Here is a 25,138-nt window from a genome sequence, read left to right as displayed (position 1 = left end):
TTGAGTCTGTAGGCTGATGCTCTATCCACTGGGCCAAAATGGTTAGGGCTCAAAGATTTTTTTTTTTTTTGATTAAATCTTTATTGTTCAGATTATTACATTTGTTCCTCTTTTTTCCCCCCATAACTCCCCTCCTCCCAGTTCCCGCCCCACCCTCCGCCCTCACTCCCCACCCACTGTCCTCATCCATAGGTGCACGATTTTTGTCCAGTCTCTTCCCACATCTCCCACACCCCTTTCCCCCCCAGAATAGAATAGTCAGTCCATTCCCTTTCTATGTCCCTGATTCTATTATAATCACCAGTTCATTCTGTTCATCAGATTATTTATTCACTTGATTCTTAGATTCACTTGTTGATAGATGCATATTTGTTGTTCATAATTTGTATCTTTACCTTTTTCTTCCTCTTCTTAAAGGATACCTTTCAGCATTTCATATAATACTGGTTTGGTGGTGATGAACTCCTTTAGCTTTTCCTTTTCTGTGAAGCTCTTTATCTGACCTTCAATTCTGAATGATAGCTTTGCTGGATAAAGTAATCTTGGTTGTAGGTTCTTGGTATTCATCACTTTGAATATTTCTTCCCACTCCCTTCTGGCCTGCAAAGTTTCTGTTGAAAAATCAGCTGACAGTCGTATGGGTATTCCCTTGTAGGTAACTGAGTTTCTTTCTCTTGCTGCTTTTAAGAGTCTCTCTTTGTCTTTTGCTCTTGGCATTTTAATTATGATGTGTCTTGGTGTGGTCCTCTTTGGATTCCTTTTGTTTGGGGTTCTCCGTGCTTCTTGGACCTGTAAGTCCATTTCTTTCACCAGGTGGGGGAAGTTTTCTGTCATTCTTTCTTCAAATAGGTTTTCAATATCTTGCTCTCTCTCATCTTCTGGCACCCCTATAATTCTGATGTTGGTACGCTTGAAGCTGTCCCAGAGGCTCCTTACACTATCCTCGCATTTTTGGATTCTTTTTTCATTCCGCCCCTCCAGTTGGGTGTTTTTTGCTTCCTCGCATTTCAAATCATTGACTTGATTCTTGTGCTCCTCTGGTCTGCTGTCGGGAGTCTGTATAATATTCGTTATTTCAGTCCGTGTATGCTTAATTTCTAGTTGGTTCCCCATCATAACATCGAGGGTCTCATTAGTTTTCTTGTAGATCTCAAGTTTATCGGCAGCTTCTAAACAGTTTTTGAGAGACCTTAAAAGTGTGGTTCTGAACTCTATATCTTCCATTGACAATTTTGTCCTGTTTCTTTGTCTCCGCATTTTGTTATGCTTTCTTGGTGCACCCCCTAGTGGTCTTTGTGCGCAGTCTTGTAGTTAAGCCCTCAAATATTTTCTTTTAAAAAAGAACTCTTAGAGGAACCAAGATAGGAATCAGGAGCAGTGAGCCTTCTGATCCCGCATCACAAACTGTGATTAGGGGACCTGCACGTTATTTTCATAAACTACATCCCAAACCCCTGGTGGTTGGGCCATTTGTGTTTTCCAACCTGCGGGACTGCCTGTTGGTGTGAGTAACCCAGAACAATCTCTTGGAGACCGTAGGACCACCAAGCTGCTGCCGTCAGAGGCCTTTGCACGCAAAACCCAAAATTCAGGTGAAAGAGATGGCGTGTTTCATGTCTAAGAAGGAGGATGTGGTGGTGTAATGGTGTTTCTGTACTTTGAAGAATGTTTGCTCTGTTCCTTTTATTAAACAAATGTGATACAACAACAAAATTAAATACCCTTTACCTCTTTTCTTTGTAATGAGGAAGCTGTTCTTTATTTTAAAATTCAGCTTGCAGAAATGGATTATACTTGATAATTTGCTGTGTGTCCATAAAAACCATAAAATGTAGGAAGCAGTGTTGCTAAGAGTAGCTGTTCTCATTTCCTGGCAGTCATTATATGCTTCCAATACAAAAACATTTTTCTCCTAACTATCCTTTCTGAGCTCAAAAATGGGTTTCCCTCCAGCCCCTGTCATTCAGTTATCACCTCGGGAAATGCACAGATATAAGTGATGACCCCTTTAAAGCATCCTGCAGCATGCCACCGCTCCCATCCTTCATCTTCCGCCCCGGCCCCGTCATTAAATGTTACAGTGGCAATGCATGTTTTATAGGGTGACCCTGACGGATGTCACTTTGATACTGTGCAGGGATAATAAGATTGCACATATAATGAAAGGCCGATAAATAGAAAAATGTTTACGAGATGGAGAATGGCGGTTTTTAACAGTTTTATGGCTTTTTTTCCCTTCTTCCTCCTCCCCCCCCCGCCCCCGAACCTTTGCTGATAGAGTCGTCATTTCTTTACAGGAACTAGAAAATATGAAGAAGGGTGACGTGATATGATAGAACTAGCAGCAGTGAAATCCCGCTTGCCCTGTTGCTGAACTCCAATAAGATGAGTTCAGGAAATAATGAAGTATTCAGTGTGGGAAAGAGCACTGATTTCAGTGAATGAATTCTGGGGGTTTGGGAGCCCTACAGAGAAAACAGGCTTCCTAGTGACGGCATTATTAATTTAAAATGTTAGCAGCCTCCATTTAAACAGCCAGCACAGTAAAGCCAAAGCTGAAGGCCCCTCAGTGCTGTGTGTGGGGTTTGTGTTCAGTGGAGGCCAGTCTCGTCATTGTGTCGGGACTACCCAGGCTTCTGTGGGCCCCACGCGTGGCTGGGAGCCCCAGTTCAGGCTGGGCTTTAGACCAATATGTGATCGTTTTGATCTATTTTCAAACAAGTCACTTCCAAATCTGGCTTTTATTTTGATTGTTGTTTTTGGTTAAGTGGAAAACCTCTGCTTGAGTGATAAATAGGTTTTTAATCGAACTGCTTGGACAGGTAAACAGCAAGCGTGTGGAGGTTCAGGTTGGCCACCCAGCAGCCCTTGGTCACTTCCATGATTCTGAGCCCAGTTCACAGTCACAGCTTCAGATGCTTCTAGCTGAAGGCATTGGAGAGATGCTTTGCAGCAGGTCCGAAGTCTTTTCTTGGGGGACTCTATTTGATCTAAACTCTTGACCATCCTTAGGAAAGGACAAGTCACTGCTTTGGGGCCAAAAGGCCACTTGACTGGCGCATCTCTGTGTCATATGTAGCCTAGAGGCAAAAGTAGGTTGGAGGGCTTCTCCCGTGGGGTAAGCGCGTGATGGCTTGAGGCCTGGTGGGCAGGCTGTGAGGGGTGCTCATGGTGGCTCCCAGGGTCTTTCTCACCATCCGTGGAGCGCGTTGTCGGTGTGGGAAGTGGAAACCGTTTATCTAGATTGGTGCATAGTACTGATCGTGCTCTTGGGCCACCAGATGGGTTTCTGATCTGGGTTCCCCTGAAGTTGCTTCAGGTTCTGTAATTCCTGGGTGCTGGGTGGTTCCACCCTGAGGCAGATCAGGAATGCAATGTGCTCTTCAGCCTCAACTATTTAGAGTCCAGGTAAGAGGTTTAAGACGCCATTGCGCTGAATTCCATAGATAAAAGATAACTCATATTTGAGCCTCTGGCTTGGAAAAGCGTAGATGACTATTCGCCTAGAGTGGTTAAGATCATGAGACTCTGGGACACAGCACAGCCCCCGGGCAGTGCCGAGAAGCTGTGTGGGCCTGACCACATGACCTGCCTCCTTGCGGCTCGGCTCTCTCCTTTGTAAAGCAGGGATAACGAAGATATTTATTAGGTGCCCGTGAAGATTAAATATGTTACGGTATGGAAAGGGCGTAGATATAGTTAGTGCTTAGCTATCATCAAGGTAGATTTTGTAGCCCAGTAAAAGGTGGTTTGTTGGTTTGTAAATAAAGACTCTGCGTGAGGAAGGGGCGGCCTGAGGTTCCTAAGCCCACCCTCCTGCCAGCCCTGCACCCCGGCCGCTCTGCAGCAGTTGCTTCCAGACCCTGCGCAGGCACATGGGTTATGTTTTCACTAGCCCAAGGGAGATGAAAAATAATGCCAATGCAGTTGCTTCCACAGCACTGAGTAATCACATTAAGGAACTCTTATTGGGAGGTTATCTATCTTTTCTTAGAAATAAAATGTCATTTCTTTTATGAAATAATGGTGAGATCAGGCAGCAGTTATTTTTAATGACTTTAGTTGGCAAAATAAAAAGTTGGTAATCTCATATCTATTTTTCAAAATCTTTATCCTTCAGATTTAATTTCAGGTGGTTTTTATTTCACGAAACACTCGTTTTGTCAAGTTTCATGAATACTCATTATATTCAGGATGTTGTGCTAGACCTCTGTGGCACTCACAGAGGAAGTGGTCACAGGCGTGGGGAGTCGGACCAGCTCATTCATGACGACAGTCCAAGGTAGAGCCTGCACATACTGGAGGGGCAGCGGGGAAGGTACTGAAAGCGACCTCAGGATGGCCTCCCGTGGTTGGGGAAAGGGGAAAGGAAGGCTTCATGGAAATGATGACCCCGTGAAGGGTCATCTGTGAAGTCCTAGTGGTGAGGAGGACCTAGACTCAGACTCTGAGGAGCTGGAGTGGGGAGGGGTTCCCAGGGCTGCATCCCACAGGAGGAGAGAGCACTGAGGAGCAGCAGGCTGGCCGTCTTGTGTGGAGGAAGTTTCGAGGTAGCTGGGCCTTTGTTCTTTGGGCCTTGAGGAGCCTTCGATAATTTGGAGAGGCAGGTGTCAAGGTCAGAGCTGGGCTTTGGGAAGACTGATCTAGTATCTGTAGGGGAGGGGCCAGGCCAGGCCAGGACCTCAGTTCTGGACATCCAAGTGGAGATGGGGCCAAAGGTAGGATCTGCGGTGACCGAGGTCAGTCACTAAAGCAACATAGAGCTTTCCCATTGCACTTTTGGTTAGGGAAAAACAACACACACTAAGGCTCTCAGTTCCTTCACAGTGTACAAATGTAGTGGCAATAATTGGTAAAAAAAAATTGTTAACCTGCCAACTGGGATTTTTTAAAATGAAGTGGGGGAGGTTCCCTGGTTCCAGAGCATCTTCGTGTGGCCTCATCATTACAAGTGAAACCCAGGAGACCTTCGTGTACTTCCAGGTCTTCCCTTCCGTCCCTTCCCTTCACCTTTCTTCAGGAGCGGAGCTGGAGGTGGGCAGGAGGGTCTGCCCCAGAAGCAGCCAGCCCCCATCGGCGTCCCCTTGCGCTGCGTGTTGGGCAGGTGCCTTTGCAGCCTCTTGCACGCAGGAGGCTGTGATTCTGCTGTGACTCCCAGCAGATCCTCCTCCCGCCAAGTGCGCTCTGAGACCACAGAGCTGGCGCTGAGCCAGCAGCAGCAGAGCCGCGAGGTGGTGGGGCTCCTTGAGGGGTTAGGGGATTCGGTCGGTTAACAGAAGGAGCCCGGGAGAGCACCGCTTTAATTACCGAGTCGTTGCTGGAAGACAACCAGTTGCCGGCCGGAAAAAGCTGTGTCAAGGCGGCTGCTCCTAAACATAGCTAATGGTCCTACCCAGTGCCCGGCCTCTCACCTCAGATGTTCTGAACAGTTGTCACATCCAGCCCTTGGCTCCCCAGGGAGTGAAAGGAAAGAATGACTTGCACAGGCGCTGGTACCAGGAATTTTACTGACTTGCTTCACTACCTTGATTTAATAGCTTTTGCCAAGAAACAACGTGGCTGTAGTTCCCAGGCAGGGTGGTCGTGGAGATCAGAGGCCAAACTCAGCTGCAGGTCACAGCACTGCAGTGAGACCCGCTCTTCCCAGGGGGCGGTCTTATGCCAGCCTCCCGGGTCGGCTCCCGCAGCAGAGTCCCGTGTTCTGGGCCCCTGGGGCAGGGAGTGCAGTCTGAGAAGCAGTTCTATGCCCTGTTTCCTTCTCCCTCCTGCCCCTGCTGGGTTTGGGCCCTTGTTCATTGCTTCCTGGAATTCTCCTTGGGAACAAACACCTTTAAAATGGTTTTAGATCTCTCCATTCTATCCCGAAAGTAGGTGGTGGGCTCCTTTACCCTCTTTATCTGGACCTCCTTGGAGGAGGCAGCGGGTAACTGACAGACATTGTTCAAAAGTTTTAGCAGAATACCTTGATTCTAACTGATTCTACATTAGCAGGTAGACTTCAGGCATTGCATAGAGATCATTTAACTGTGCTTTCTCTACATATTAATGTTTAAATGTTTATTTGGCGTCAGAACAGTTAAAATATGTCTTAAAGCATTAAGAGAATGTCTCCTGAATGTTCACTTTCTCACCTGAAAGGGGTGTCAGGTGCACACAGAGGCGCATGTGCCAGCCCTGCACATAGGGGGTGCTGTCCATTGGCTGACAATAGCAGGTGGGCCCAAAAAGGGCCTGTAAAATGCTTCAGAGAGATGCATATGTATTTATAATGTATTTATAATTATCCACACCTGCCTCCCATCCCACCTCCTCTGCTGCCCTCTTTATAGTAGGTGCTTGGTTCACAGAGGATGCCTTTTGAAACTTTAGTGGCGAAGAAGAAATCAGTGGAAGCATTCCGTCACCAGCAGAGGTAGCCTCTATTGGGTACCTTCTGAGACTAGGACTCCCTACGTGCAGGGACCAGGATTAGATTACTTCCTGCAGCCCCATTCTTACTTGTATAAGGAGGAGGAAACTGGGCGTGCCCTAGCATAACTGTTATACCAGTGGTCATCCTTTTCTTCAGCTGGTCACAGAACCATGTTGTGAGAATGGGAGGTAAAGGAACACAGTATCTATACACTGACTTACAAGGGGTGTGTGTACATGGTTATTTCTGAAGGAGAAGGCCTTCCATGGCTCCTAAGAGAACATGTGCTAGTAGATGGCAGGCTGCAGGCACCCTGGACTTGTGTGCTGGGGCCTCTGCACCTTGTCTTCTAGCACGTACCCCCACCCCCTTCGGGTGTCCAGACTTCTTTGGGTGGTTGTGGCAACAATCTATATCAGGGGTCCTCAAACTACAGCCCGCGGGCCACATGCAAATACAAATATTGTATTTGTTCCCGTTTTGTTTTTTTACTTCAAAATAAGATATGTGCAGTGTGCATAGAAATTTGTTCATAGTTTTTTTTTTTTTTTAAACTATAGTCCAGCCCTCCAACGGTCTGAGGGACAGTGAACTGGCCCCCTGTTTAAAAAGTTTGGGGACCCCTGGTCTATATAATAAAAGCCTAATATGCTAAGTGTCTAACCGTTCGACCAGTCTCTATGACACACACTGACCACCAGGGGGCAGATGCTCCGGCCGGTACATTAGCTTACTGCTGAGGTCTGGCCGATCAGGACTGGGTGAGACAGGCTGGACACGCCCTGGAGCCCTCTTGCGGTCCCTCCCCTGCTTGATGGTGCACCGGTGGGGTCCCTCGGCCTGGCCTGCGCCCTCTCACAACCTGGGACCCCTTGGGGAATGTCGGAGAGCTGGTTTCAGCCTAATCCTCGCAGCCCAGGCCGAGGGACCCCACCGGTGCATGGATTGTGCACCAGGCCTCTAATATGTTATAATCACGAACATTTGGACTCAATCTTGGGTGTACCCTTATGTTCTAATATGGGACCAGAATAATTGACTCCCTTTTCTTGCTTCTACATCAGTTCCCCAGAGAGCTCCTATCTAAGGAGTTCGGTGCGGGGCACCTGCCTCTGTGCTCAGGACTGCGGACAAACAAGCTGAGAATGGGCCTCTGATACTTGAAATGCTTTCGGCACCTTCCCTCTTCAACGCTTTGTTCTCTGCATTCATTTCCCCGTGGTCCCTGAGAGAGAAGAGGTGCAGTGTATCTTAACTTTAAAAAGAAATTAATGGGGCAGGACAGGTCGCAGGTCCCCTGTGTTAGCATTGCAGTGCCAGAGGGATATGGAAGAGCAGTTAAGTTTGTGCCTAACACGTGCCTGCAGGTAAATGGGCTGCTGTGGGTGGGAAGGAGGCCCAGTTTCTCCTGCAGCAGGTTGCCAACTCCCTCCTCTCCTCCCCCTGCTTGTGCCTACTCGGGCCCTGGAACGTGTCTCCGGCCCGGTTTACCTGAGCTAAAGCGGAACTGGGCCCAGGCCATCCCAGCAGGTCTTACCTGAAAGGGACTTCTGCTGAAAGCCACCTGTAAGCACTGAGCGGCCCAGCCCTGTTGCTTCTGTTCCGTGTGCGTGAACTTGATGGACTCACAGGCTGGCACCGGGAGGCACAGAGGAAGATGGTGGCTGAGGAAGAGCCATTCCTCTTAACGGTCCCAGGAGTGGCCTGCGATGGAGCACTGGTGCCCGGAGCCTTTGTCAGCCCGACTCTTCTCGACTCTTCTCAGGGTCTTGTTTCCTTTCTCCTCCGCCCTGCCACCCCCAGAGAGAGCGCAGAGCTGAACAACTTGTCTCCTCCCCTCCTCATTCTCCTCTGCGTGGCACCACCCACCCCTGTTTTTATTTTGGTGGAAAATCTGAGAAACCTAATGCTCCCTAGTTCCCCAGCCCTGGCAGAGAGTTGCCTCAGGACTGCGAAGAGAGCCTGCAGGAGGAAGGGACTGCTGCCTAGATCCAGGGCCGGCCTCTTACTGCCAGTGGCTCTGTGCATATGGCCTGCCAGGAAAATCCAGAGGACCCCACAACCACCACCACCACCAAAAGAAAAGGCAAAAGAGTTGGGGAAAGAGAGGGGGCGGGGGAGAGAGAGAGAGAGAGAGAGAGAGAGAGAGAGAGAGAGAGAGAGAGAGAGAGAGAGAGAGAAAGAAAGAGAGAGAAATAGAGAAAAATTTGGTAAATATCAGCCAATGGATGTGAGCACTTCTCTTGTCAAGAGCTCCAGCCCATAGTGCTGGCGACTAGGGATGACTCCACCCCTTTCTTTTCCTTTTCGACAGGCACTTAACCAGCTTAGTTCCCCTGCTGTGTGCAGTTAGAGTTCTGAGCTATGAGGTGTGTTGACTGTGAGGCCTTGTTGTGAGATGAGGTGCGAGCCGGGAACAAAATGGTCATTATAGGCCATTCATGTCGACAACATTTATACCTGTGTTTGCTGCAAGCAAAAGCAGGAGCTAATTTGCAAGGCTGCCTTTGTGGAGCTGCGCTTGATCAATGGCTGCCTGTGTTAATGTTTCAGTAAGCTATTGATTTCTGCAGCAGCTTTTGTTCCCTGAATTTCTGTGCCGCGGGTCTCCGCAGAACACACTATGCATGTTTGATTAAAGTTCAATTGACTTCATTCCTGGTGAGGCTCGAGCTGCCTCACTCCCTGTTTGTCGAACCACAGCTTTCCCTGGCGTGTTCTTTTGTTTGTGCTCAAGACCTAGCCACCCATGCAGTCACCAATATGCTGTTTAATCCTCCTGGATTTGCTCCATTCCAGTGTTTAATCCCTTTGCAGACATTACAGTGGTTGAGAGGCAGCTCATAAAACCTGGTCTGGACTTTTATTTATGTATTTATTTTTGGATCAACTTTTTATGTATCATAAGCATGTACTCGCTTTAAGTGCACAGTTCAGTGAGTTTTGACAACTGTATAAATCCATGTAAATACCACAGTTGATTTATAGAATATTCCCATCACCCCAGAAGGTTTCCTGGTGTCCTTTTTATAAGCAGTTTTCCTACTCTCTGGATTCCAGGCCACCACTAACTTCCTTTTTGTGATCACAGGGTTGCCTTTTTTAGAATGGAATTCTATAGTATGTACCCTTTTGTGTCTGGCTGCTTTCATTCAACACGATGCTTTTCAGACTCATCCATATTGTGTATCAGTGGTTTGTTCCTCTTCACTGCCAAGTCGTATTCCAGTGGGCGGGGGGTGCCGCAGTGTCATTCATTCTCCTGGGGGGGGCATCTGGGTTGTTTCCATGAACATTTGTGTACAAGTCCTGCGTGAGCACATGCTCTTACTTCTTTTGGGTAAATACCCAGGAGTGGGATAATTGCTGGGTCGTGTGGTGTTTGTCTAGCTTTCTAAGAGTTGCCAAACAGCTTTACAAAGTGGTTTGACCATTTTACATTTCTGGGATATGACTTCCCCATCTTTCCTGAATTTTGACATTTACACTCTTTCGTTTTCTCATCAACTAATTTTAGACTTGCAGGGCGGGAGGTCCTTTGGGCGTGGTCAGTTTGATCCTTGGCACTCCAAGGGTCTCTTCTGGTCACATTCTTTTTAAAAAGCTGTTACTTAAAAGGTGACAACACTGGGTTTTATTTCAACATGGGTTTTTTTTTCCATGTCCTGATTTCTCACTGGCTAGAGGAGGAGGGCATGGTACAGCACTAAAGGTTTAGAGTTGTGAACTGAGCTTTTCCGAGCCTTTTTTCTGCCGGTGTCTAGCATTGGGCCAGTCACATAGCCTTGCTAAGTCTGGCTCCCCCTCTTTTAATCTGCAAGTTATACCATCTTTTAAACCATTTAAATGTTTTCAAAACATTCATTCTTGAGAAATAGGAACAATCCCTGGTCACCACGTGGGGCAGTATTGCATAATAGACCACTGCTGTGGCGCAGTGTCAGGGGGGCTGCTTTTCAACAGCCGTGAAGTCAGACTGAGGTTTGACAGGGACGCTGGTGGCACCCCTCCACCTGATTTTCTCCCCATTTTTATTTCCTTCCGTCTCCTATCGCTTCACACTCTCTTAGATTCCAGGCCTCTGCATCCACTGGCCCTAAAAGGAAGAGGTGGAAGGAACCACTTTGGGTCTCCTCGTTCCTCCCTCGCCTTCAGGGTCGGGCTCTGGTCTCCTGCACCAGTTGCCCTTCTGAGCTGATGTGCACGCCACTCTGGCAACGGATTCGAAGGGTGACGGTCACCTGCCTTGGCTTCTGTTCTGTTTTTTCATAAGAAAACAGATCAGTTTCGTGTTGGTACGTGTCTCTTAATCTCCTAGTGGATTTATGAGTTTGTTCCCTCCAGCCAGCCCACACCAACGATCAGTATAGATAAACGACATTCCAGGCGGGGAAGGTAGGAGCAGGAGGTTCTGGCATCATCGCCGTAGGGCTCAGGATGCTCCAGTCACCACAGGGACGTTAGCCTGCATTTGTAGAACAGCATGACAGACAGACAAATCAGAAATTCAAGGGCAGTTCTACATTTTCCCTAATGTTCATTACCTTCTCATGGAACCGAAAAGGGGCTGGGGTAGTGGCGGGCTCCTGGTCTCCATGCCTTGGGTCAGACTTCACCTTTAAACATTGGCAGTCGCGGGCATTTTGTTGAGTGGCGTTTGGAAAGGAGCACATCCCCACTCCGAGAGAGGCGTGCTGTGTGCTCGTGCTGATCCTTTAAGGCTCTGGTGACAACTGTGTCCTCCCCAGGAAATGCCCAGGCATCGAATCCAGCTCCTGAGCAGTGAGTGCTGAGCACACAGTGGCCTGCTTTGCAGAAGCCATTTTCCCACCCAAAGTCTGCCCACTCCCCACCACCTTCCTGCCGTCGTGCTTCGGTCTGCAGTGTTTTTAATGGCACCTCGTCTGATGGGCACTCCGTCGCGTGCGTGCCTTACGTGGCCTCTGCGCTTCTTTGTCTTTTTCAGTCCTTCCAGCACTGACCTAGCTCTCCGGTGTGGAGAGCAGAATCTTCTCTTTCCTGGCTCCTCCATTCGCAGGCATTCAGCCTGTTCGGGCCGCACTGGTGCGCGGGTGACGTCCCCCAGGGTGACGTCCTGGGATACCGTCGTCTGCCAAGTTAATTGACTTTGTGCAATATTTATTTAATTAGAGGAGATCAATGTGAGCGTGGCTCTCTCGCTGCCTTAAGTGTTTTGTTTGTTTGTTTTTAAGTTAAAGATATTTTATCTTGGGATTTTTGTCTAAAGAAATGGGTCTTTCGTTAGCTGAATGCCATGCACCCATTTGTGTGGCTGGTGCCTGCTGTCTCTGGAGTTGCAGTGCCAAACGTGCTGTCTTTTTTTAGGAGATGCCTTGGCTCTCTTTCTGCGGGGCCATGAAAAAAGAAGCTCTTTTTGCCTTGAAGACTGACCTGGTAACATGTGGCATATCATCTGCACAGCAGTACCACTGTGCCTGTCTGTTGGTAGTCTTTCTTTGTCAAGCCCCTGTCGTTGCCTTTCGGACTTGGTGCCAGCGCGTCCCAGTGTGGGCACTCGGATTGGAATGGGGGCTGTGGAGCAGTTTTTGGTTTGGGGTTTCTGTTCTGCCTGACTTCCCATCTGGCCCGAGGTCCCCGCCACCTCCGTTATATCCTTGACTGTTTCTGGAGTCATCTGTCTGGCCAGGTGGTTCCTCATGCTGGATTTCACTGGAAGGCTGTGAAGAACGAACACACACACACGCACACGCATACACACACACACACACACACACACACACACACACACACACACACGTGCGCGGTTAGAATTATTGATGCACCTCCAGTGCTCAGAACAGAGGTGGCACCTGGCATTTAGTAGGCTTCCACAATCCTTGTTGAGTGAATGGATGTTCCTGACGTCTAGAAGGTGTGCTCTCCTGGGCGGAGGTGACAGGCCCCATCTGCCCAGCTTTTGCCTCTTGACCCCAGGAGCAAACTGTTCTTGGTCCTGGTCTCCCGGATAGACAACTGGTATAAACCAGCTTCTGCTCCCACAGAGGGGACAGGGGACGCCAAGTCCCTCCAGACACCTCCCTCACGCCAGCCCTTCTTTTCTGCAGGGGGAACTGATCACCTTCTATTACTACTGGAAGAAAACCCCAGAGGCAGCCAGCTCCCGGGCCCATCGCAGGCACCGCAGGCAGGCTGTGTTCAGGAGGATTAAGACCCGCACTGCGTCCACACCCGTCAACACACCTTCCAGACCCCCCTCCAGTGAATTCTGTAAGTGGGGGTTTTCACACGCTGTGTCCCAGTTCTGGGCCTGCACTCACAGGTGTCCTTGTCAGCGTGCGGCTGGAGCTGATGACCCGGGAACCGTGTGCGCACGTGCATGCGTGTGCTAGTGCACAGCCTGGCCTGAGTGTCACACTGACTTGGGATGTGGTAGAGAGTTTTACAGATTATTCGTTCATTTAAATTTTCTAGTAAACACAACGTCATTTTAATTTTTTACAAAAGTAAGTCTTGGCCTTGGCCTGAGGGTTTTGGTAACTTCGGGAGGTTGTTCCACTCAGTAGACGGTGTGCTGTTTGAGTTTTCATTGCACTTGGATTGTGGTAGCAATAAGAGCAGATTAACATGTTTTCTTTTTCCTCCTGCCATGCCAAGCTCTTCCTCGCGGTCCCAGTGTGACGTGTGATAGGACAGTGAAGCCCACGCCCACTCACCCTAAGCACTAGGATGCAGCAGTAGCTAGAGTCCAGGGCACAGACCTCCAAGGGTCGCTAAAGTTGCACATGCAAACAAGAAGCCATCGGGTCACCCGGGGCTGGCGGGTGGCACTGGCCAGAGGCAGGTCCTCAGGAGGCACCACGGGTGCTCTTCACCCTGTTCAGATTCACCGGTTGTGGGTGCCCGCCACCCAGGTTTCAGGTGTGACACCAGCCCCCAGCAATGTAGCAGGGCAAGCTCTTGGGTTACCCCCCACCGCCCCTCACACACAAGAACTTTGTTCTGAAGACTGGCCCTGAGAAATTCAGAGGGTCCTACCTCAGCCTACTGGGCCACTCGGCCTGGTGGCTCAGAGCCTGGGGCAGGCCTAGTGTGACTGTCCCCCAACCCTCACCCTGTTGTATGCCTGCCATGCCCAGTGGACCTGAGCTCGGCCAGTGAGGACGACTTTGACAGTGAGGACAGCGAGCAGGAGCTGAAGGGCTACGCCTGCCGCCATTGCTTCAGCACCAGTGAGTGGGGCTTTGACATTGGCATTGGGCTGTGCTTCAGGGTCACTGCAGAAAGTTGGAGATTTTACTTCACTCCCCCAACCCCCCAACCCCCCACCCCTGTGAATTCAGTACAGAATGCTGATCAGTGGGTAGGACAGACGTGGTCAAGGTTGGGGCCAGGGCAACTATTGTCGCTCCTCCTGGGCACCCCAACATAAGGGGGAGGGGTTTTCTGAAATGCTGTCATCCTGGGAGAGAGCAGGGCAGCACCGGCACCTGAACAGTGTGGGTGTCAGGTGTCTGCCCGAGCCCAGCACTGCGCGTTCTCATGGCACCTGGGTGGTTGAGCCCCCTGCTGAGATGCCCCAAGGACACTGGTTTTTGAGGTTTGGCCCCCACCCCCCTTCCCTCACGCAGCCTCCAAAGATTGGCACCACGGGGGCCGGGAGAACATCCTGCTCTGCACAGACTGCCGCATCCACTTCAAGAAATACGGCGAGCTCCCGCCCATCGAGAAGCCCGTGGACCCCCCGCCCTTTATGTTCAAACCCGTCAAAGAGGAAGACGATGGGCTCAGCGGGAAACATAGCATGAGGACGCGGCGGAGTCGAGGCTCGGTGAGTCCCAGGCCGGCAACCGAGCCTTCCGGCCACACCTCCAGCTTCCTAGGGTGCCAGGGCTGTCCGGGCACCCCGAGACTGAAACGGTTTGTCCGGAGGCATTAGCCTTTCCTGTGGGCTGTCCTCTCCCTCCCTCCTCCTGGGGCGTCAGTGTGGCCATGGGTCTCGGTTTTGCCTCAGGGCAGGCTCTCCAAGTCCCTCCGACCTCCCTCTGGCCCGTGGCCGGTCTCTAGGGGCGCATAGCTCTGCTATTTGAAACTTGCTGGCTTTTTAAAAATGTTTGATCCAGTTTTGGAAACATTTAGGTACATGTTTTTACTCACAGCATAGCCTCGTCCTTCCATAAAGAGACTGTTTTCCAGGTTGAAAATGCAGCCGGGACCTTTGAGAGTGAGGGTTCTCCCAGGTCGGGCCTTTTAGGCAAGTGGGTGGCACCTCCACCTTCCTCTGACCCTAGGTCCTGCCCGCCCGACTGCTGCTCGCTCACAGGAGCAGGTGGGCCAGCGTGAGTCACTGTGCCCTGTCTTTTCGGAGCCCCCGTGGCCTTGCAGAAACGTGCTGACGTGCTCGGTGGTCTAGGAGCTGAGCTGGGTTATTTGACAGCTCGTGTCTCTGGGTCACCCCCTCCGGGCAGATGGCACAGCAGGTGCTGTTTTGGTTGGGTTGGGCAGTTACCTGGAATAAGCACAAGGCGAGGTGACTGAGAGCTGACTGTAATTGTCTTTCTGGAGAACGTGGCGGAGGGGACTGTCCCCACTAACCGAGGCCCCTCAGAAACCCTCTCTCATTTCCAGCCCGTCATTCAGGGGGGTCCCAGAGGCGAGTGCCATGGGGTGAAGCCAAGAATGGCTTCTCCATGAGAACGCACCCACTCACCCCTCCTCCCTTCACTCCATATTGATCCTGTCCGTGAGGGACAGCCAGGGTGCTTGTTGTTTGCCAGGGGCTGGGATTTGGCATGAGGCCAACACTGGGGTCTGCTCTTGATGCCCCTGTGTGTGTGCTGGGGTCCAGTCTCACCAGCCCCGGTTTGGGTGGGCAGATGTCGACATTGCGCAGTGGTCGAAAGAAGCAGCCAGCCAGCCCTGATGGTCGCACCTCGCCCACCAATGAAGACATCCGCTCCAGTGGCCGGAACTCCCCCAGCGCTGCCAGCACCTCCAGCAACGACAGTAAAGCAGAGACTGTGAAGAAGCTGGCCAAGGTAAGAGGTGGGGGTGGGGGGCTGCTGGGCCCCCCTCCAGGACAGCCTGGTGGCTGGAGTTGGTGCTCCGCTCCCTCCGACACGGTCCGCAGCTCATCCATGGAGCCTCCCAGGAACCAGCCTTGCCCTGGCCTGGGGCTGCAGCCTGGGGCCTGGGGCCCGGGGCCTAGAGAAGGGGGTCCAGCTCAGCTCCCAGCACTGACCTTTCGGGGCTCCCCAGGCCTCAGAGGCGGAAGGCGCAGGGGGGTGATTGAAGAGGCTTCCTTCCTCCCAAAGCCAAGTTATTCCCACCCAGGTGCTGCTCCGCCTGGCGGTGGCGCTCCCCTTCCAGAGCTTTCTTGCTGCTGGAGCTGGAGCTCAGACTGTAGGATGGGGTGTCAGCACCAGTCACCATGTCCTGCCCCCGAGGCTGAGGCGACCCCTCTCGGCTGACCCCTGTGTGCTTGCCCCGCAGAAGGTGAAGGAGGGAGTCTCGTCGCCTCTGAAGAGCACCAAGCGCCCGCGGGAGAAGGCGGCCTCGGACACAGAGGAGGCCGACAGGACCAGCTCCAAGAAGACGAAAACCCAGGTGGGCCTTTGGCTGCAGCGCGTGCCCGAGAGGCCCTCCGCCGCGTCCCCGGGGGCAGGGCCCTCTCTCCCGGGAGCGCCGGTCAGGGCAGGACTGCTGGTCCCTGAGGACACGCTGGCTGCCTGCTGTGCCTGTGCGGGCTCTGGCCACGCAGGGCACCCTAGAGCGTCCCTCCGCCTCTTGCCTCAGGAGATCAGCCGGCCCAACTCGCCGTCCGAAGGCGAGGGGGAGAGTTCCGACAGCCGCAGCATCAACGATGAGGGCAGCAGTGACCCCAAGGACATCGACCAGGACAATCGCAGCACGTCCCCCAGCATCCCCAGCCCCCAGGACAATGAGAGTGACTCCGACTCCTCTGCGCAGCAGACCCTGCAGGCCCAGCCCCCAGCCTTGCAGGCTCCCACTGGGGCTGCCCCAGCTCCCTCCACAGCGCCCCCAGGAGCGCCCCAGCTTCCCACCCCGGGGCCCGCGCCCTCTGCCGTTCCTCCACAGGGCTCCCCCTCAGCCTCCCAGCCCTCCGGCCAGGCTCCGCCGGGTTCTGCTTCCCATGCCCACATCCAGCAGGCACCTGCTCTGCACCCACAGCGACTGCCCTCCCCGCATCCCCCGCTGCAGCCTCTGACCGTGCCAGCCGGCCAGACCTCCGCCCCGCCTCATCCCCAGCCCCCCCTGCACAGTCAGGGCCCACCCGGCCCTCACAGCCTGCAGGCCGGGCCCCTTCTGCAGCACCCAGGCCCCCCTCAGCCCTTTGGCCTCCCTCCACAGGCCTCCCAGGCAGCAGCTCACCCTCACACCTCCCTGCAGCCCCCAGCTTCTCAGTCAGTCTTGCAGCCCCAGCAGCCCCCAAGGGAGCAGCCCCTGCCACCCGCACCCTTGGCCATGCCTCACATCAAGCCCCCACCCACTACGCCCATCCCCCAGCTGCCAGCACCACAGGCCCACAAGCACCCACCTCACCTCTCAGGGCCCTCACCCTTCTCCATGAATGCCAACCTCCCGCCCCCTCCAGCACTGAAGCCCCTGAGCTCCCTGTCTACACACCACCCCCCTTCGGCGCACCCCCCACCGCTGCAGCTCATGCCTCAGAGCCAACCACTGCCCTCCTCCCCCGCCCAGCCTCCTGTGCTGACCCAGAGCCAGAGCCTGCCCCCTGCTGCTGCCGCCCATCCCCCCGCAGGCCTCCATCAGGCGCCCCCTCAGCCCTCATTCGCTCAGCACCCCTTTGTCCCTGGAGGCCCTCCTCCCATTACCCCTCCGTCCTGCCCCAGTACCTCCACTCCACTCACGGGACCTGGCCCGTCAGCCCAGCCACCCTGCTCTGCTGCCGTTTCTTCAGGAGGCAGCACACCTGTGGGGGCAGCCTGCCCGCTGCCCACTGTCCAGATCAAGGAAGAGGCTCTGGACGATGCCGAGGAGCCCGAGAGCCCCCCTCCACCACCGAGGAGCCCGTCCCCCGAGCCCACTGTGGTGGACACGCCCAGCCACGCCAGCCAGTCAGCCAGGTATGTGTCGGGAGGCTGGGCGGCCCAGGGCAGGCCTTGGCCTTGGCAGGGCCCCGATGGCAGACGTGGCCTTTTCAGGTTCTACAAGCACCTGGACCGGGGCTACAACTCGTGTGCACGGGCCGACCTGTACTTCATGCCTCTGGCGGGATCCAAACTGGCCAAGAAGAGGGAGGAGGCCATCGAGAAGGCCAAACGGGAGGCCGAGCAGAAAGCGAGAGAGGAGCGGGAGCGGGAGAAAGAGAAGGAGAAGGAACGCGAACGGGAGCGCGAGCGCGAGCGGGAGGCTGAGCGAGCGGCTGTGAGTGCTCAGTCCTGGGCGGGCGGGCGGGCGGCCTGAGTGTGCAGGGAGGGGGCGCTGGCCATGCCAGGCCGGGGACTCTGGGGCCACCTGCTCTGTGTGAGGCTGTTTGTTTTACTGTCATGGCAGCTGGAGGATCCAGTGCTATTTGAGCCCCATCCTAGGCTTTCCAGAGATTGCTGCTCATCCCTGAGCCAGCCCAGGACCCCTCCCCCAGAGGCTCACCGTGCCCCTCCTCCTTTCCCAGGACCCCTCCCCCACAGGCTCACCGTGCACCTCCTCCTTTCCCAGGACCCCCCCCCCCCCAGAGGCTCACCCGTGCACCTCCTCCTTTCCCAGGACCCCCTCCTCTGTGTACCTCCTCCTTGGCCCTGGCAGGTTCAGACTGGTTGACCAGCAGCCTGTAGACATGTAATTGGAGGAAACTGCAGAGAAACTGAAAGTGGGGAGAGCCAGGCATTGGGGCGTTAACCTGCCTCATCCACGCCCTCTGGCGGCCCTGGCTGGGCACTCTTGTGGGCTAGGCCACCCAGCACTTGCCCTTGTTGGGGGGGACCCCTCCCATGCAGTGCCTTGTCTCACAGGTACATGAACCCGTTCAGGACACAAGGGAAGCTGCAGGCACAGAGGAGACCGTCATGGGGGGGTCTGGGCCAGGTCATTGTCACAGGCTGTGGCTGAGACCGCTCGGTGTTGGGGCGGAGGGACCAAGTTGGCTGGTCAGTGCAGGATGGCCACAGGGCAGAGCTCACCTCCCCAGGAGCACTAGGCAACTGGTCTCCCCCCACACCCTCCATTTCCTCAGCAGAAGGCATCCAGCTCGGCACATGAGGGCCGCCTCAGCGACCCCCAGCTCGGTGGTCCCAGCCACATGCGGCCATCCTTCGAGCCACCGCCAACCACCATTGCTGCTGTGCCCCCATACATCGGGCCGGACACCCCTGCCCTTCGGACTCTGAGCGAGTACGCCCGGCCCCACGTCATGTCGCCCACCAACCGCAACCACCCCTTCTACATGCCCCTCAACCCCACTGACCCGCTGCTGGCCTACCACATGCCCGGCCTCTACAACGTCGACCCCACCATCCGGGAGCGGGAGCTCCGAGAGCGGGAGATCCGGGAGCGGGAGATCCGGGAGCGGGAGCTGCGGGAGAGGATGAAGCCGGGCTTCGAGGTGAAGCCCCCCGAGCTGGACCCCCTGCACCCAGCCACCAACCCCATGGAGCACTTCGCCCGGCACAGCGCCCTCACCATTCCCCCCACGGCGGGCCCCCACCCTTTTGCTTCGTTCCACCCGGGCCTGAACCCCTTGGAGAGGGAGAGACTGGCCCTGGCGGGCCCCCAGCTGCGGCCCGAGATGAGCTACCCCGATAGACTGGCAGCCGAGCGGATTCACGCCGAGCGGATGGCATCGCTGACCAGCGACCCTCTGGCCCGACTGCAGATGTTCAACGTGACTCCGCACCATCACCAGCACTCACACATCCACTCGCACCTCCACCTCCACCAGCAGGACCCCCTCCACCAAGGTAGGTGCCCGGCCTGCTGAGAGGGCACTGTGGGTTGGCTCTGGGTGAGGAGGTGTGGCCCAGAAATGGAGCTGCCGGCCCAGAGCAGAGACTGTTCTCTTCTAAACAAGCCCTAGTTCCAGGCAGGTCCTAGAACGTCCAGCGCAGAGCATCCAGTGAGCCCCGAGGAATCACTGCCACTACTCGGGGCAGCCTGGGTCTGCTCAGCCCCCAGCTCTCCAGAGCTGCAGGTCCCCAGAAAGCTGCGCCACCCTGCGCCCTTCTGCCTGCGCCTCCGGGATAAAGCTTAGCTTCTTGGCCCTGGGCCGGGGTGGGCCCGGGAGGAGAAGCAGCCTGTGCTCACCGGGCAGGTTTAGGGCAGGAGGCAGGGCCTGAGGACAGGGAAGGCCTTGGGAGCCAGCTGGAGCCACTGGGACACCCAGAAAGGCAGGCTGTAGTCTTCCTGCCCTCTTCGGGAATGAGGCCTAGGTTTCCGGCTCACCAGCGAGGGCTGCCCAGCCCTGCTCGCCCTGGGGGTGAGTGCCTGCCTGGCCAGCTTGGGGTGCAGGCTGGTTTGAGGCAGTTGGAGGAGGGGGTGCTCTGACCCTGCTCTGGAGTGGGCGGTGTGCCTGCTCCCTGGGACCAGGGCTGCAGTGGAGGGACTTGCTCCTGGACTGACCTCCGTGCCAGGGAGGAGGACGCAGGGAGGGAGGGCTGCACCTGGCTTCCTCTCCGTGTTCCCAGCCCTGACAGGTGGGCCCAGGGAAGCCAAGGAGCTGTCATTTGCCCTGTGGTCCGACACCTGGAAGTGTCATGCCACCCAGTGTGGGCCTTCGAAGCCGCAGTGTGACCAGCAGACCGCCTGGCGCTGTAGGATAAGCAGGCCGTCGTACACTCATTGGCCAAGTGTTTGCTGAGCACTTGATGTGCCAGGCGCAGCTGTAGGTGCTGGCCAAGCCCGTCCACGTCCACTGTCGCAGGCTGGGAAGCATCTGTGGCCGAGCCTGGGCTGTGGGAAGGGTCAGTGTCTGGAGAAAAGTGAACCAGGGAGAGGGAACAAGGCAGGCGGCGATGCTGCCATTACAAGAAGGAAGCGGGCCAAGGGGGGAGGCACTGGAAAGAGCATCTCTAGGCAGAAAGAGAACTCGAGGGAGCCAGCGCTGACTGCAGAAAGGGAGAGCCCACAGCGCTGAGCCCGCCCCTGCCCACAGCAGCCTGCTGGCCGCCTTCAGGCTCTGGGTACAGGCAGCCTGGACGAGGAATGCTGGCTGGGCGGTCGGCCAGGTGGGCTCTGCTGGTCCAGGGTCCAGCAGAACGGGTTGGGGGCGTGCCTGCCAGGTGCTCATAGTCCGCTCTGCACTGTGTGTCACTTTCCGGAGCTCCACTGCGGCTGAGTGGGGAGGCCGGAGGACAGTCACTTTGGGTCAAGGTCACGGATCCTGGTTGTGAGGAGTTGGCCCTGGGTTCCAGCCAGGGAGGGAAGCATCGGAGAGCCCTGCACCCACCTGTGCCTGGACTTCTGCCCCTTCTTCCAGGTTCAGCAGGCCCCGTGCACCCGCTGGTGGACCCCCTGACTGCTGGCCCTCACCTGGCTCGCTTTCCCTATCCCCCTGGCACCCTCCCCAACCCTCTGCTTGGACAGCCCCCCCATGAGCACGAGATGCTTCGTCACCCAGTTTTTGGTAAGAATGCACCTGGGAAGGCGGGGTCCAGTGAGGAGCTGGTTAGTGGTCCGGCCTAAGGGCCCGGTCATTCGTTGGTTCATGTGTTCAACACATGTCCCCTCAGTGGGTGGAGGTGCACAGGTGTAACAGGAACCCAGATGGGAACAGTCGGGATGAAGGAATAACAAAGGCGCCACATTTAAATCAGACTTAGGAAGGTGGGCCTCTCTGAGGAAGAAACACTAGGCTGAGGCCCACTCAGCAGGGGGAGGAGGGGCAGTACTCGGGCACCCCTCCCCCAGGGGTCTCCTGGTCTCCTTGCAGGCCTTGGCCTTGTCTTGGCCATTCCCCTGGACTCTCTGTTCAGGAGACTGTTTTGTGTTTGGCAGGCACCCCCTACCCCCGAGACCTGCCTGGGGCCATCCCACCCCCCATGTCAGCGGCCCACCAGCTGCAGGCCATGCATGCCCAGTCGGCTGAGCTGCAGAGACTGGCCATGGAACAGCAGTGGCTGCACGCACACCCCCACATGCATGGCAGCCACCTACCAAGTCAGGAAGATTATTACAGGTGAGGTGGGGAGGGGCCTGAGGGAGGGGCAGGCTGGCTGGGCTCCCACCTACCCCCCCCACCCCCCACCCCATGGGCCACTGCCCCAGCCTGAGGGCCCCCCTTCCTGGCTGTGCCCATGATGCTTCTCCCCTATCAGCAAGCATCAGGCTCCTCCCCTGGCTACATGTGGCCCTAGAGGGGACCCCCATAGAGCCTTCTTGGGGGGTGGGGCAGGGCAGGCCAACTGCTTGGGAGCCCCCATCTGGTGCTGAAGTCGCTCTCCTCTGCTTCTCTTTCCAGTCGACTGAAGAAAGAAGGTGACAAGCAGTTATAAGTTATTTATTGTTAACGCTGGCTGTGGAAGCCCCAGTCTTGGGGGGGTAAACAGGACTTTTTACATACAATAGGAGCTGCAAAAGCAAAAGAATATCTTCTAAAGATTTCTTTCTATATTTAAAAGCCCACAACTAAAATTCTGTCAGCATAATAGTGTGTGTTTGTAGAGAGGATTCCTTGAGACTGGTTTGGGTCTCCCTGCATGACAGTCCCCCAGAAACTTAGTGAGTCCTGGACTGGACTGGACTGAACATTCAGAAAACTACCCAGCAATCTTGGGGTTCGGCTTTCGTCTCCTTCCCTTCCTCGACTTCTCAGTAGGTGCTAGAACCCAGTCACACCCTCACTGTGCGTGCAGACACACTCAGTCACATGTGTGCCAAAACCCGCAGGGCTGCAGATATAGGTGGCATATGAGTTTGGAATCCAAGAGCTATAATTTTTGAAGAATCTTTTATTTTACTACATTGTTGGAAATCTTCATAATTTGAGAAAGTTCTGCAGCACGGCTTTTTACGTCTGTAAATAATTTTAGAGCAGCCTTTTTTTTTCCTTCCACAGACTACTGTTCCGATCTATTTTTTCCAGCCATGTCACTAATTGTGAATTCCTATCGGCTATTGACAGAATACAGAGTTGATTTTTTAATAAAAAGTTATATATGATTATCCCTTTAATTAAAGGGAACAGATGGGCGTTACTAATTACAAATGGGCAAAAGCCTGGGCCTGGGTTTGGTCGCAGCAGTGAGCATCCAGGGTTTTGCAGGGACAATGTTACCAGCGGTTTTTGTTTCGCTGCTTTGGTTTTCCACTTCGGTCTGTTCCTGGCTTGTGCGTGGCCAGCAATGCAGACATCTGCCAGATCAGACCTCCTGGCATTGCACCAGGAGCGCAGGGGTTAAATGTCCACCGTCCTGTGTCTGCCAGAGAGAAAGCACATGTTTCTGTGTGTGTGGTTGCAGATCTCCTGACAGGGTTCTAGGCGCACGTGTTTGATTGTTCTGTCCGAACTGCCCTTCTCACTCTGACAACTGCATAAACATTCTTGGAACGATTCCCTGCAAGTAACTCAGCACGTGTGCTGGCCAGAGGCTCTGTTAGCCGTCTGCCCTTTCGTGTGTCCTCAGGCGATCTCGCCAGGCCGGGCCGTCCTCGCCACAGCCCGGGGCTGCTTTCTGGGTGGGTGAGACCCCGGAGTTGGCACGGCTATGGGTGGTGGCCTGTGTGTCTACCAGGAGCTTGGTGACCGTGTCAGACAGGGACACCAGTTGAGTCCCACCCTTCATCCCAAAGTGGGAACTGGAGTGGCAGCCGCACACGGGGAAGGGAAGGCGGGCTTCCCTGGGAGGTGCCAGCTGGGGGCTCGGCCTTCTGCGTGGCCGAGAGGGGGAGACTGGCTGGCTGCACCTGTTCCTGCCAGGTGGGACCTTTTCCTCACTCTTCCCTCAGATTCTTGAGGGCTGTTTCTGCCGTGGCCTGTGGTGGCCACATACAAGAATTGTCAGACGAGAGCATATCTGTGGGCTGGGGGATGTGAAGTACGTCCAGGACCCGAGCCCGTGGGTAGGAAGGGAGGCTGGCGCTGGGACCAGCCACCCAGGTGGCAGCGCAGGTCCGGGCATTTCCCATCCCCGCTAAACCGCCTTTACTTTCAGTTGGGACAGATAGAGGATTGTTTTATTTGTTGAAAATGTTTGTAGTTTTTTCTTTAGTTTTCTTCCATTCCATTTCTGCCTTAAATTTAGCTCCTTACAGGGGAGACAAGCTCAAATGAACCCTTTGTCATCGGACCTGTGGCTGCGTTGGCAGGGGCACGCGTTCCTCGGGGCGGTGGCTGCTCTCTGGCCGCTGCTCTCCTGGGGGCCTGCCCGTCCGCCGCGCCCGCTGCCCCCGGCCTCCTGCCTCTGCCCCACCTTCTCCCGTCCCGCATTTTACTTCTGGTAGAACACGGCCTGCCATTCAGTCAGGCCCCTTCACCTCCTCCCCAGCATCCATTTTTCCAAAGAAGAGGGAGGTTAGTGCTTTGAAGTCTGTGTTGAAAGCTGTGGAAGGCGAGTCTGTCAGGCCCTGGTTCCCCCACATCCCGTGGTGAAGCACTGAGACCCCTCCAGTCAGAGGCCCTCGCCTGGCCAGCTGCCGCGGAGGGGCCCGGCCTTCGCGGGGTCTTTGAAGCCCGGCCCCTTGGTTTCCTTCTGGGTTTTCCTTCCTTTGTTTGAAGTTCAGTTTTGCTTTTCTGTGTTTTGTATGTATCTCGTTCCATGTTGTCAAGGTTGCGCTTCAGGTCTCACGCAGCGGCCGCAGAGCGAGGTGTGTCCGACGTGCCGCGTGTCTGTACCTTGAAGCTAAATGTACATATGAGTAGTTTGCCGTGAGCTAACACAGTGTGAGCAGCGTAGACACCAGAGATCGTGACTTCTGTGCTCTCTCCATTCGAGTATTTTGTAATTTTTTGGAAATCTTTGTGGACATAAATAAAACCAAGCTACACTACAACAGCTGGTGTCGACCGGTGGACCCCGCGGCCTGTGTCTCGTTCCTGGGGGCGGGTGAGGTGTTGGCTGTTGGCCCTACCTGGGTCCCCCGGGGTGGGGAAGGGCGGAGGGGGCATCTGGTGCCCTCAGCTGTTGCCGGCACACAGCTCACCTTTCAAAGCAGCTTCTGGAAAGGTCCACGTCGGCTCTGTCTGGGAGGGAGGTGAGTACACTTGTTCTCGGGAGACACTCCGACCTGCCGTTGAGATACTTGACCTGCACGAGGCTCCCCACCCGCAGAATGGGCCCCAGGGTGGGTGCACTGGGACCAAGGCCCCTCTCCCAGGTCTGTCCCCCCCGCCATCACCCCACACTGCTGATGGGTGGGCACCCGCAAGGTGTGTGGCCTGTGCACGGCCGCCGCCTCCTGGGTTCCTCCTGCCCTGCCCCTTCCTGCCCCCCCTGTGCTGCCCCGGCTCGCACCCAGACCCCGAGGGGGAGCAGAGGAGGGGCAGCCAGCTGTGGGGCCCCCACACTCTGGGTCATGGGTGAGAAGAGGGCGGGGAGGGAACGTGGGCAGCAGGAACCCAGGTGCCATCTTTGCTGGTCTCAGAGCAGCGGGCTGTTGGTGAAGCCCGGCTTCAGTGGGTACAGTCATGAACTGCAGATGGGAAAGTCAACGCCAAGACGCATCTGAATGGGTAGTGACGCCGAAGAAGGGCCTTGTCGGCCGCACAGGTCTGTTTCCCAGGCGTGGGCTGGCCGTGGCACCACCTGCCGCGCACCCGCCTCTGCCCCCGCCTCA

At 55.0% G+C, this 25,138-nt stretch overlaps 1 protein-coding gene across 5 annotated transcripts in view; it reads left to right on the top strand.

Annotated features, from left to right (window-relative positions):
* RERE (arginine-glutamic acid dipeptide repeats) overlaps positions 1-24,376 on the top strand; it is a 403,197-nt gene extending 378,821 nt beyond the window's left edge. For 4 of the 5 annotated variants that reach the window (XM_036350921.1, XM_036350922.1, XM_036350924.1 and 1 more), the window contains 11 exons: positions 12,499-12,661; positions 13,531-13,623; positions 14,023-14,222; positions 15,268-15,429; positions 15,884-15,997; positions 16,187-17,499; positions 17,578-17,800; positions 18,606-19,329; positions 20,844-20,990; positions 21,362-21,542; positions 21,825-24,376. In XM_036350921.1, coding sequence (XP_036206814.1) covers positions 12,499-12,661; positions 13,531-13,623; positions 14,023-14,222; positions 15,268-15,429; positions 15,884-15,997; positions 16,187-17,499; positions 17,578-17,800; positions 18,606-19,329; positions 20,844-20,990; positions 21,362-21,542; positions 21,825-21,858 — 3,354 coding nt within the window. In that variant the 3' untranslated portion in view covers positions 21,859-24,376. The remainder of the gene's footprint in view (positions 1-12,498; positions 12,662-13,530; positions 13,624-14,022; positions 14,223-15,267; positions 15,430-15,883; positions 15,998-16,186; positions 17,500-17,577; positions 17,801-18,605; positions 19,330-20,843; positions 20,991-21,361; positions 21,543-21,824) is intronic. The other variant, XM_036350923.1, reaches the window with a different exon arrangement.
* Positions 24,377-25,138: the final 762 nt, after the last annotated feature.

Source organism: Myotis myotis, unplaced genomic scaffold, assembly GCF_014108235.1.
Source record: "Myotis myotis isolate mMyoMyo1 unplaced genomic scaffold, mMyoMyo1.p scaffold_m19_p_2, whole genome shotgun sequence".
Taxonomy (NCBI): Eukaryota; Metazoa; Chordata; class Mammalia; order Chiroptera; family Vespertilionidae; genus Myotis; species Myotis myotis.
This window is presented reverse-complemented; position numbering and strand designations above follow the sequence as displayed.